This window comes from Bufo gargarizans, chromosome 6, assembly GCF_014858855.1.
Source record: "Bufo gargarizans isolate SCDJY-AF-19 chromosome 6, ASM1485885v1, whole genome shotgun sequence".
NCBI lineage: Eukaryota > Metazoa > Chordata > Amphibia > Anura > Bufonidae > Bufo > Bufo gargarizans.
The window spans coordinates 352258958-352271921 of record NC_058085.1 but is presented as its reverse complement, the minus strand read 5'-3'; the positions used below and the strand labels follow the sequence as shown (position 1 = coordinate 352271921).

General features: G+C 39.5%; 1 protein-coding gene across 1 annotated transcript in view; it reads right to left on the bottom strand.

Annotated features, from left to right (window-relative positions):
- LOC122939842 (alpha-2-macroglobulin-like protein 1) overlaps positions 1-12964 on the bottom strand; it is a 128320-nt gene that overhangs the window by 17875 nt on the left and 97481 nt on the right. The window contains exons 23-28 of the mRNA XM_044296032.1: positions 11549-11632; positions 11257-11433; positions 9576-9654; positions 8353-8509; positions 6809-6877; positions 3253-3415 (exon numbers count right to left, since the gene is read on the bottom strand). Coding sequence (XP_044151967.1) covers positions 3253-3415; positions 6809-6877; positions 8353-8509; positions 9576-9654; positions 11257-11433; positions 11549-11632 — 729 coding nt within the window. The remainder of the gene's footprint in view (positions 1-3252; positions 3416-6808; positions 6878-8352; positions 8510-9575; positions 9655-11256; positions 11434-11548; positions 11633-12964) is intronic.

Below are 12964 nucleotides of genomic sequence, written 5' to 3'. Positions count from 1 at the left end.
TTGCAGGGCGGTCGTAATCCTGGATATGAGCAGTGTAAAATGTCATGTAAAAATGAATAATGCCACCAAAGGAGACAATATGGACAAGCACAATACATTAGTAAGTGCTTTGTCTACATGATAAATGCCATTTGCTGAGGTAAGGCAACTTCTTTAATACCATATGTGTTCCTTCATTATTTTCATGTCTTTAGTATACATCAATATGAATCTGCAATGTGTCATTGCATAACCTCCTGCTAATTAACTCTCTGCGGAATTTCTATTATCATCACTGCAAGTTTTATTTCATGGTACATAATGTGTCTGTTTTCCTAATTAATCTGTTGTTTCAACTTTTGTGAAGCCTGTGATCCTTGGTGAATTTTATGGTCCATCTAGGCCTGCAACTTTGATTGTTTAGGCTACTTTCACATCTGCGTTTTCCTTTCCGGTATTGAGATCTGTCATTAATCTCAATACCAGAGGAAAACGCTTCAACATTGTCCCCATTCATTGTCGATGGTGACAAAATTGACCCAAACAGAACGTAGTGCACCAGAATGGATTCCGTTCCATTACACTGTGTTCCCATGAGGCACACAAAACCGCTGCAGGCAAAGTTTTTGAGTGCGTCATGGGATATGGAGCAAGACACAATCGGCATGAAACACAATGTAAGTCAATGGTGCCAGATCCATTTTCTCGGACACAAAAGAAAACGGATTCCGCGCCCATTGACCCATTGATGGTTTTAGTCTTGGTCATTTTAGAGATAATACAACCGGATCTGTTCATAACGGATTCCGCAGGTTGTATTATGCTAACGGCAGCGTTTTCGCTGATCCATGATGGATCCAGCAAAAATGCAAATGTGAAAGTAGCCTTACCTCTACATAACATTTCCCCCCATATGTCAAGTTTAATTGATTAATAGGCAAATAAACTAAATTATACCTAGATCAAAACTCATACTTTCTTATAAATCTATACATATTCCAAGAGGAAGGCACTCGTGCAAGGGCTGGCAGAAGTCAAACTCCATCTTGTCAAACTGTCCAGGCAGTTAATCATGGCAGTTAGACAGGACAAGAGATGCCATGTGAGCTACACAAACAAACTTGGTCACCACTTTACAACATTGTCTCATCGTGTTCCACTTTAGTTTACCTTCAAATGTATCCACAATTTCCTCCCTCTGAGCCTTTTATTCACATCCGTCCCTTTCTCTTTCCCTCACCCCGTACAGTTCACATATACCTTTTACTTTTTTTGTTTTACATCACCTTGACCCATCTTACTCCTTACTTGTCATTAGCCCTTTCTCTGCCCTAGATCACCAGGGATGCTGACACTAACATGGTTACTTCCGTTAAGTACTAGGTTTGCAGAAATCAATCCTGTCACTGCCCTTGATAAACTAGGCATGCAAACAATAACCTTCACTGCGCTAGACCTGGGTGCTGGTTAACACTATTCGCCTGAATCCTATGAGACCCTGTATAATTGGCTGCATTATAACTAATTACTAGGGTGCTGTTATTTATTTGATGCAGTTCTGTATTGCCCGGCTTACAGGCAGCGGCGCCCAAGTCCCCAATGACTTTGCTCACTAGCTACAAAGGACTGAAGAGAGCTTTGCTTTTAGTTATTCACTGTATTTAAAGTGTAAGGCCCCTTTCACACGGGCAAGAATTCCACGGAGGTGCAATGCGGGAGGTGAACGCATTGCACCCGCACTGAATCCGGACCCATTCACTCCAATTGGGCTGTGCACATGAGCAGTGATTTTTACGCATCACTTGTGCGTTGCGTGAAAATCGCAGCATGCTCTATATTGTGCATTTTTAAAGCAACGCAGGCCCCATAGAAATGAATGGGGCTGCGTGAAAATATCAAGCATCCGCAAGCAAGTGCGGATGCGGTGTGATTTTCACACATGGTAGCTAGGTGACGATTGGGATGGGGACCCGATCTTTATTATTTTCCCTTATAACATGGTTATAAGAGAAAGTAATAGCATTCTTAATACAGAATGCCAAGTAAATTGGGGATGAAGGGGTTAAAAAATGTAAATAAATTAAACTCACCTCATCCACTTATTCGCACAGCCTGGCTTGTCTTTTTTCTTCTTCTTTGAGGACCCGTGAGAAAAGGACCTTTGTTGACAGCACTGCGCCCATCACATGGTCCATCACCATGGTGTTGGACCATGTGATGAGCGCAGTGACATCACCAAAGGTCCTTTTCTCCCAGGTCCTCAAAGAAGAAGAAAGAAGACAAGCCGGGCTGCGCGAACAAGTGGATGAGGTGAGTTAAAAAAAAAATATTTAACCCCTCCATCCCTAATTTACTTAGCATTCTGTATTAAGAATGCTATTATTTTTCCTTATAAACATGTTATAAGGGAAAATAATGAAATCCACACAACACCAAATCCAAACCCGAACTTCTGTCAAGAAGTCCAGGTTTGTGAAGAAGTCCAGGTTTGGGTCTGGGTACCAAACATGCCAATTTTTTTCACGTGTGTGCAAAACGCATTAAAACACTGTGCACTCGCACTTTCCCACGACGCACCCGCATTCTATCCGGCCCTCACACGCAACGCCCGTGTGAAAGAGGCCTAACTGTCATTCTTATTTTATTTTTGTTTTGTATATGGGCAGTAATACTGACCATTTTTGTAATATACTTTAATTACTGAAATCGTACATTTTTATTAGAAAAATATCTCTAAAGTCACCCATTTTGAGCCTTAACAACAAACCCCTTTCTTCTGTACATAACACAGTCAATTGTGAGCAAATCTCCAAAGTTATGTAAACAGAGGACAGGGGGATGTTGCTAAGGCACAAAATGGGCCACTTTCAGGGGCGAATTGGCCATATACCTTACAGGGAAGTTTCCCGGTGGGCTGATGCCCAAGGGGCCGCCTGGGCCCTCCTTACAGCCGGCCAGTGAAAGTTTTTAGGGATGTATTTTGTGCTGCTGGCAGTGTTTTGTGATGGACTGTGGTATTTGACTCTGTTGGGGTGGTATTATGTGCCACAATATGGTATTGCACTTTTCCAGGACCCCTTTAAGTTCCCAGTCTGCCCCTGGCCACTTTGGAGCTAGAAATGTACAATTTGAGTAATGAAAGTATATTACAAAAATGGTCAGTATCACTGCCCCTACACATTACAAAAATAAAAAGAATGACAGTTACACTTTAATATTAATACTGCTATCTCAGTTATGTATTCACTACAATAGTAGCTATAAATGTGTTACCTGTTATTACAGCTTTCTCGTCCAGTTTTTTCAGCATCTGGTCTCTCAGTTCACTGTCTCCTGATAAGGTGAAGGCATATGCCATAAGAGCCAGGGTGTGCACGGGTAAATCACTGTCCACTGATTTCCTGAGACAGCTCAAGGCATTTTCCACAATACTTCCCTAAACACGACATAAACAAGACAACAACTTCTTAGACATGATCGCTATAATATCTATATCATTCTGGAAGATCAGTCACAGAGCATGAGGTATTATAAGGGATGATTAAAAAAAATATATATTTAAGAATATGTACTGAAACATATTAGTGGTATTTTTTTATATATTATACTATTTCATAGTATACTATTTTATACTATTTTCTTTACACTGGACTTTCTTAGTTGCTGCCCTGAATAGGACTGAGAAAAGCAAATAAAGACATTTGCTTTTCAGCAGGCACAGGAACATTCACAACTTTCATGTGACATCCATTACACATTTGTACCTTTTAAATATTTAAAAGCTCCTTCGGAGGAATTTATTTATGATAGCATTTTACAAATTTTGGATAATTTTTTATTTTTTTTCAATTGGTTTTAATTAAAAATGTTCAGCTATTTCTGAGATACAAGAGTAAAAAAAATCCAGCAAGCTGTGACTTTGTTTTCTTGTCAGCTGACAGCTCTTATGTAACTCTTATCTCTGTTCTCCTGACCTTATAAGCACTTATTAAACTGATAAGAATATGACTTAAATAAGACTTGAGCTATAATGAGTTTTTAGGAGGTCAGGAGATCAGCAATGAAAACTACACATGAGCTGTCAGATGAAGGGATTCTAAGAAAACAGAATTGAAAAAAGGATTTTTAGCCCAAAGTGAGTAAATTCCAATTAGTAAATAAAATACCCCCAAAGGTGTACATAGCCTTTAAGTTTGATGCACAACATTTTTTTTCCTATACTATATAAGGCTACTGCACTAATTCAGGGAATCTTCTAATTACTGTCAAGTTTTTCATTAATTTCAGCCAGAAGTGTCTCATATAATTCTACTTTAAACCAATTCTCAAAAAAATAAAAATAAAAAAAAATATGACAATTAAGTAGATGTCTACTCCGCTTTCAAACACTAGATGATACAGTCTATTCTTGTACACTGTAATATTCTATGAAGATATGACTACACCAAACATATTGAAATTCGGTGAAAGGGAAGGAGAAGACATTTTTTCATCTCTTTTCTTCATGGGCAGTTGGGTGAATATTACTATTATTATAAAGGTAAATTGCACAATAAAATGTAAAATAATGTAAATAACCTTTTTTTTCAAGTCAACTGATATAAAGGTAATATGAATAAAGTGGAAGAAATTCTTCACTAAACTGAAAAGGTGCAAGAATGTATTAGTTTTGTATGATTAATGAGATATATTTTGCATTTATATGCTTCACTGCACTTCTTACATGCTGTACATAAACACCAATATTTTGAGCCAAAAATAAATTTGCTGCATTTTATGACACAGCCACATCATTTTTTTTTTATATACAATTTCCAAAATTGTGGAGGTAGGTGTGTTAAGTGTCTAAAAGACAGTATCATTTTGCATTCTTTCCCCTTTTTCTTGATGCCTATTTGCTGCTCATTCTGGGGAATTGTAGATTGATCCTCACAACACAGGGTTGACTTTACTTTTGCTATATCTCTTTTAATAAAATGTTGATAAATCCAATTTGGATTAATCATTACTAACTGGATCTAGAATGGCAATTCCAGAGATATGAGGGGGTACATTATATTGCGGATTAAACTGCTGACTTTTTTTCATCCTACCCTAAATCCTTTGTTTCTCTTTTCTATTTTTTTCTTCTGAATTAGATTGCAAGACAATAATGGATTGCGACCTGGAGGATATTTTCAGAGCTTCTCTGCAAACAAGAAACACAGGTAAAGGCATCGCCACTGGACTGGAGACTGCTTTACCTGTGTTTGTTGTTTGCAGAGAAGCTTTGAAAATATCCTCCAGACGTCTTGGATCATACCTATCCTCTGGAGGGGACTGGGCATCTCCACCAGAGGCATTGGACCTGTGGCAGCACTCCATGGCATACTGGACTTCAACTTTGACAAGTCTACAATAGAATTGTGCCTATCCTAGCACAACTCAAAAAGGTGAGCCTCCATTTTGGAGCCCCCGTCCCCTTTTTTCCTCAAAACGTTATTACCCTATGTTGCGCCTTTCTTTGTAACTTCATTAACCCAGTGCCTACGATACTACAAGTCACAATATAAATGGGTCCATTATCCTTTTTATCACTACATTCCAAATAACATTACATATATACTTCTGATGTATCACTGAGCATCACGTTAGGTCTTCATGACAATAAATCATCACCCGCATGTCAAAATAAGATCACAACTTCGATGTTTCCCCATGAGAAACTCCTGTGATCATTCACGAAACAGATAAAGAATAGACACTTCCAGGTTGGGCTGTGGTCTTCCTCTGATTTTATTATGACAAGCAGGTGATTCAAAAAGTTTGGAGATTAAGATCCATGAAACTACCTTACTCTTATGCTCTTTCAAGTTGTTTTGAGAAAAAGTGCCATAATAAACTCACTGTTCTACACCGTACGTTGGCAGACCTTTTTATAGGATCATAAATGTAGGGACAGCAGAGGTAGTAGTTAGAGATGAGTGAAGTGCTCAAAAATGTTATTTGACTGCCTCACCGAATTTTACAAAAAATTAGCTTCATGATGAATTACTTCATCACGAAGAGCATTTCTTTGTAAATAGTGGGTACAATGACAGGAAATGGCGATTGCGCTGATCCCCGTCATTGAACCCCTCAGATGCCACGTTCATTGCTGATCACAGCATCTGAGATTAATATTAAGGCCTTTCAGGGGTTGATCCCCAAAAAAAAATTTTGTTGTACTTACCTCATCCATTTGAGCATGAAAAGGCCGTTGCGGCTATCATGCTTGAAGATCCAACGCAAAATCTTGCGTGGTGCGTGATTACGTCATCTTGTCGGCTGGTGTAGTGATGTCATACGTCACCGTGCATGAGATTTTATTTGGGATCTTCAAGCCAGATAGCTGTGACTGCCTCTTCATGCTCAAATGGATGAGGTAAGTATTTTTTATTTTTTTTTTACCTCCATTTCAGGGGAAATCAATTCATTACCACAAAGCAAGTTCCACCTTGTGGCGAATCTAATTTTTCCAGAAATTCGAATCGAAGTCCACTTCATCAACTTTGATTCACTCAACACTAGTAGCAGTTGCTTCTGGTCCCGATGTCTGAAGGAACCCAACCGCGCCTCCATCACATAAGAAGACAAGGGTATTACAAATGGCTCAAAATAGGTGTGGCCCTGTTCTGAATTTTGCATTGGGGCCCAGAAGTTTCGAATTATAAGTTACTGCTTTCAAATCAGCTAGTATCTTATTCTGCATTGTATTTAATTTTGTTTAATATTTAATGCAGATAAATGCAATTTTTTTATGAAATTCACTAATTAACAACATGAACATGACATATATCAAATAACTTACATTGCATGTCTTCTGTTGTTCAAAGACAGAAATTAGGACGAATGCAGTACGACCCGCATCATTATCTACCTAAAATGAGAAAACAAGTTTCAAACTTTTTAGTCTTATTAAATTGAAGCTAGTCTGGAAATAAGCTGATTACCCTGATTTGGCTGCTGAAACCTGCAGCTGATATAGTCCAGCCAGGTTTACCACAGCAAGAGCTGCTCTTTGTTAGCAGCTCTCTACTCTAGCTTATAGAAGACGGACAAAGAGCTTATAGAGGTTGAAATGTTGCACCTGATTGCTGGATAAACAATTCATGTTTGATCTCCTGTATATTTGGAGCACTGCAGTGTTTTTAAAAGGCATGGATATGGTAAGCCCTAACAAGCATTGTCACAGGAGAGCCCTGGGTTCCTTTCTCTTGACCTGGAAACAAGCTGTGTACACCATAGTCAAACGTATGTGGACACCATGATACATATATTAATTTGCTGAATATTCTGTTCTAAAACCATGGGTGTTAATGTGCAGTTGCCCGAGAAGTTCTGGCTTGCAATTGGTGTTCAAATTTATCCCAAAGGTGTTCAAATGGGTGAACGTCAAAAGCGCTGTGCAGGCCAATCTAGTACCTCCACATCAAACTCACCAACGCAGAGTTCTCCATCAGACTGCCAGATTTTAAAATGTGATTAAAAAATCCAGAACATTTTTTTCCACTGCTCCACTAAATTTTACACCACTCTCGCTAACGTGTAACATTGCACATGGTTTATCTTAAACTTCTGTGCAGCTGCTCAACCATTGAAACCCATTACATGAAGCATCCAAAGCACAGTTCTTGAGCTGGTTGTCACTTCCAAAGCAGTTTGGAACTCTGTATTGAGTGATGAAACAGTGTACTATACAGATGATTTTTACTTTCTTCGGCAGTTGGTGGACCCAGTGTGTAAGTTTCTGTTGTGTACTGTTTCCTGACTGTTATCACTCCTTGTCGCTTTCGTCTGTGTGATTGGGGTGTCTAATACACCCTTAAGAGTCAGCAATGTCACCAATGATATTTATTTACACAAAGCACACTCCAAGTAAAATGCAATTACAGTGCTCAGGGCCAATACACACTGGCCAGTTCAAATGAGACCAAAGCCTTGAGTTCATGAGACTACTGCATTAAATTGTTTAAGGTCTATTGTCCTGTTGAAATTCAGTTAACTCTTGCTAGTGCAGTTTGTCACAGCCACTTAGCCACAGCTTAGACCTGTGCCACATGCTTGCTATGGGGCTCTAGACAGAGAACAACCATTGGAAGTTCAGCATTGGTAGAGGAAGGCCTACCCTGTAACTCATAGAGTTACCTAGATGGCAAAAGATGGGTGTCCAGGTGCAAGGGGCCATACTACTATGTTTAGTTGGATGATGCTTAATTGATGACTAAAACTAGAGTCCCTAAGAAGTGTCTAGCTCTCTGTGAGAGTCATCACACTTTGCTTTCTCCCTACAGTATTTCTAGGAACTTGGATTACCATTACTCACAGAAATTCATCTGATGGAACTCTATTTACCTTTAATTTATTGTTAAAGTATTGCCCCTTCTCTTCGAAGCAGCCGTCAGGTTGTTGTAGACTCTGTATCCATTTCACAGATTCCTGGATTTGCTTCTCATCAATGTAAATCCACTTCTGAGCTTTGTTGAAAGCTTTGACCACTAATGACGTGAGCCTACAAAAGGTTATAGCGTTATAACACATTAATTATTTAATACATCCGACTGCAAAATATACAGAAACATCACAGTTATAAATGAAAAAATGGGGACCTCTCCTAGCTCAGTAGAACCACTATACCAGGAATGAATACTTCTTTGTTTACCCCTGTTCTTTTCCTAAACTTAGTAGATCCCTTACATTTGTGGGTTCACATGGTTGTCCAGAACAGGAAGATAGGATCAGCTTTCTCCCAGAAACAGATGGGCAGGACTGGTAATATAACTTGGCCTCATTTTAGTGTCTTTAAACCACAAGCCACATTATATCTGCCTATAGGCTGTGTCTAGTGTTTCATCTCCAGTGATTGAATTAGCAGGCATCTTTTGACCTGTCCTGTGTGTCGAGACAGGAACAGAAGGCAGGGGCTAGTGGGGTGGGAACTCTCTCTAAAGCCTTTCCTAAAAATCATTCCCCACTGGACAACCCCCTTTAATTTGTATGAAGCTTTCCTACCACTTACTTATTTTTCAGTAGCGAATAAGGAGTTTCCTTCCAGTAAATGTAATGGCATATCAAGAGGATATACCATCAGTTTCTAATCAGTGGAAGTCCAACAGAGATCCCCTTGATCCTCAATGAAGAGAAGAATCACAAACAAAGATCCTCATTTTCCATATAGTGGCTTTCCTGTTTACCCAATGTTTAAGGAACTTGCAATAGTGCCTCATTGAAGTTCATTTTCTGCAGTTTGACCCGTCCGATTGTAATGTTATGTCATATGCAAGTGATATGCCATAACATTATAACATGAGAATACTAGCAGTGCTTTCCAATGGTCAAGGAAGGCTGAGAGTTGTAGAACTGCATTTGCTGGAGGTGCATACGTTAGAGGTGACTATTGTTGTATGACACATGCAACCTTCTGAATATTATATCTCATATCTTTCTATGTAATTTTCTTCTCAATCTACAATATGCCCATTATCGACAAAGAAAATACGGTACTAGAAAAGTGATTATTGCCATATAGCTGCAGTTATTTACTAGAAAATGGATCTCACATTTATTTTTACACATACCATATATTTCCTTTATCGTCATTGTTAAAGAACCCATAGGAGCCACTTTCTGTTCTAAATGTCAGTTGTTTCTGGTAAGCTGAAGGGATGGCAGAGTAATGCAAGTTATAGTAGTAAACACATGTTTTATTCTGAAGACATGATATAGGCAAAACATAACTACTAATAGCTATTATAATATTGTCTCGCACAACATGACACAGCCAACCACCAAGGGTAGCTCACTGCATTGACATGTGTGTAGCTCCAACTAATCCTAATATTGCTTATTAATATTTTATATTTCTACTCTGTTATAGGACTAGAACAATAAAAATTCTGGAAGAGTTGAAAGGACACGAACAGCACCCGAAGGACCCTTTTGACTATAATGAGGTCTACCAGGTTTCCCCCAGGAAGCCCGGCATTTAACCAGATAAAATAGCACAACATACTGCACAATTAAAGAGAGGATCCAAAAGAAGCCTCCAATGCAAAGTTCTATACTAGCTTTAACAATTTGTACATATTTGGCTCCCCCTTCTGTTGGCAGAATACAGCCAGAATTATTTTGCTTGGACTTCCTTATGTAGATAAATTAAGAGATATCATAGAACGCTCCTACAATGCGGTTTCTAGGAACTTTTACCATTGTAGATCTTAGTGTCTGATGATTTAGAAATCTGAGGATAGTCACAAAATGGCAATGTTATTTTACTTTGCAAATTACAAGTGTTTTGCGATGAGCCTCATGACTTCACATAAAATATTATATACTTACCAACACCATCATATAATGAAGTGACTTTTTACATTATTGTTGTTGTTCCACATATAAGCAGGAAAGAGGATGTTAGGCTAGTTTCACACTTGCGGCAGGACGGATCCGACAGGCTGTTCACCCTGTCGGATCCGTCCTGCGGCTATTTCGCCGTGCCCGCGGACAGCCGCTCTGTCCCCATTGACTATAATGGGGACGGGGGCGGAGCTCCGGCAAAGCACGGCGGTGCACGGAGAAAGCCGCCGGACTAAAAAGCCTGACATGCAGTAATTTTAGTCCGGCGCCCTTTCTCCGTGCACCACCGTGCTGCACCGGAGCTCCGCCCCGTCCCCATTATAGTCAATGGGGACGGAGCGGCGGTCCGCGGGCACGGCGAAATAGCCGCAGGACGGATCTGACATGGTGAACAGCCTGTCGGATCCGTCCTGCTGCTAGTGTGAAAGTACCCTTAGTTAATCATTAAAGGGGTTATCCCATGACTAATGTAAAAAATTAAAATCAGATATAATATAGTACACATAACAGTTTCTTTCTAATACGTTTAGAACCAGCCCTATATCTCACATGAATCCACAGATCTGCCCATTCATTGCTGCAATTGCTCTGATAGATTCATTTCAACCTGGCAGCTCAGGGGTGTGCACTTTCTCAGGGGGTGTGCCCTTTTTACTGCAGCTGATGGCAGCAATTTGGAAAAGTATTCAGATCCAGGTGCTGATTTGAAAAATGTAGAATATTTTTCATGGGACAACCCCTTTATAATAAATAGTCATCGTTTTACAGTATATGTGGATGACTTTGAGATCATCAGAGAGGTGGAGAACCAGCTTCAATGACATATGAAAAGTTAAGGAATATTGGAAGTTAGAGGAGGAAATTTGCTGGATAAAAATACCCGACCAGATCAGAAATTTTATTTACCTTTCTCTAAACTTTCTATAATGCTGGCTTTTTTTTCAGGAGTCAGTTCATGTATGCTCTCGAGATATTCCAGTGTGTATAAAAATCTGAGAAACTTGGCTGCGCTCTGTTCTCCACATCCATCAGGCATATACAGTAAATTGTTCAAGTTAACATTAATATTGGCCATGATATCACCTGGAAAACAGGTTATATATAAATTCACACATAAAACTAAAATACACTGTAGTATTATATTCCAGTATAAAGTGACATTTCCCAGGTAAGATATTTATCAGTCAAGATTACTCACCCTGAACCAAGAGGTGCGCACGTTCAGAGCCGGGTACTAGTCTCTCTGGGAGTTCCAAGGTGAAATGAATGTCCTCTTTATTTTCTGTCAAGTGACAGAAAACAGCAATATAATTTAGAGACTGACAAAATGTATATAATTCTTCATGAAAGCAAACCACATGGGAAATATAAATCATGCATTCAAGAAGCTGATTTCAGACAGTGGATAAACCATTCATAAGCACCATTATCTCCATAGTCTCCTAGCTACTATCCATGGAGCATCGGTATAAAATACACTAGTGTAAAAAGGTCATTTCAGAAGTTGGAACAAGGGTTAATTTATTTTATTTTTTTTCAGAATATTACATGTTAATGGCCTACCTTGTATTATCAGGGAGGTTCTAACCAAAGGGATGCCCACTAATTAGCAGAATGAATAGGTAGTGGCCACAACTACTTCACTCCAGTGCACCACAACAACGTCCATACAGTTGTGGTTGTGTCTGTGTGTTGCTTGTGCTGGGGGGCACTATGTGATAGTGGTTCCCTTGGGATTAGTGAAGCAAAGGAAGTGGGCAGAGTCTGCTGTAAAGCACGATCTTGTGTGCGGAGCACGGATCAGAGTAAATGAGGGAGTGGTACAGAGCACAGAAGAGAAGCAGGAAACTTACCCAAACCAGTGGGAGGTAAGGCTACTTTCACACTTGTGTTGTTAATTCCTGTATTGAGACCCAGCAGAGGATTTGTTTTGATTTTGCACTTCAGGATGCAAATGTTCTGTTAGGATGCGGTTGTGTGAAATCAAAACGGAAATAAACGGATCAGTCACTAAATACATTGAAAGTCAATAGGTGACAGATCCGGGTTTTTAGGCTCCAAAAAAAACCGTATCTGTCACCATTGACTTACATTGTTTTCAGTGCCGGATCCATTCCCCCCCCCCGTTATGACTGGACACAAAACCGCAGCTTGCAGTAGTTTTGTGTCCGGTTACAAAACGAAACGCTGATGGAGTGGAAAACATCATAATGCATCCTGAACCAATCTCTTTCTATTCAGAATATATGGGGATAAAACGGAAACTATTTTTTTGGGTATCTGCTGGATCTCAATACCGGAAAACAGCAACGCAAGTATGAAAGTAGCCTAACAGAAAAGTACAGGACCAGTGAGGGGACATTGGTGTCTATGGGTATTGTACTAAATATGAGTAACATTAACCCGACATCAAGTCAGATCACTAAAGCAAACCAGTGCAAGAGTCTGCAAGGAGTGTCCAGTCAGCGTGAGAAGTAGCAAAACTATCATTGACACGTGTCTTCTACAATCATATAGACATTGCTGTGCTGGGTCACTCTTCCTTCTGTTGATCATCCCAGGAGTGGAACTGATTTTATTTAGGATAGGTCATCAATGTGATTTCCAGGAAAAC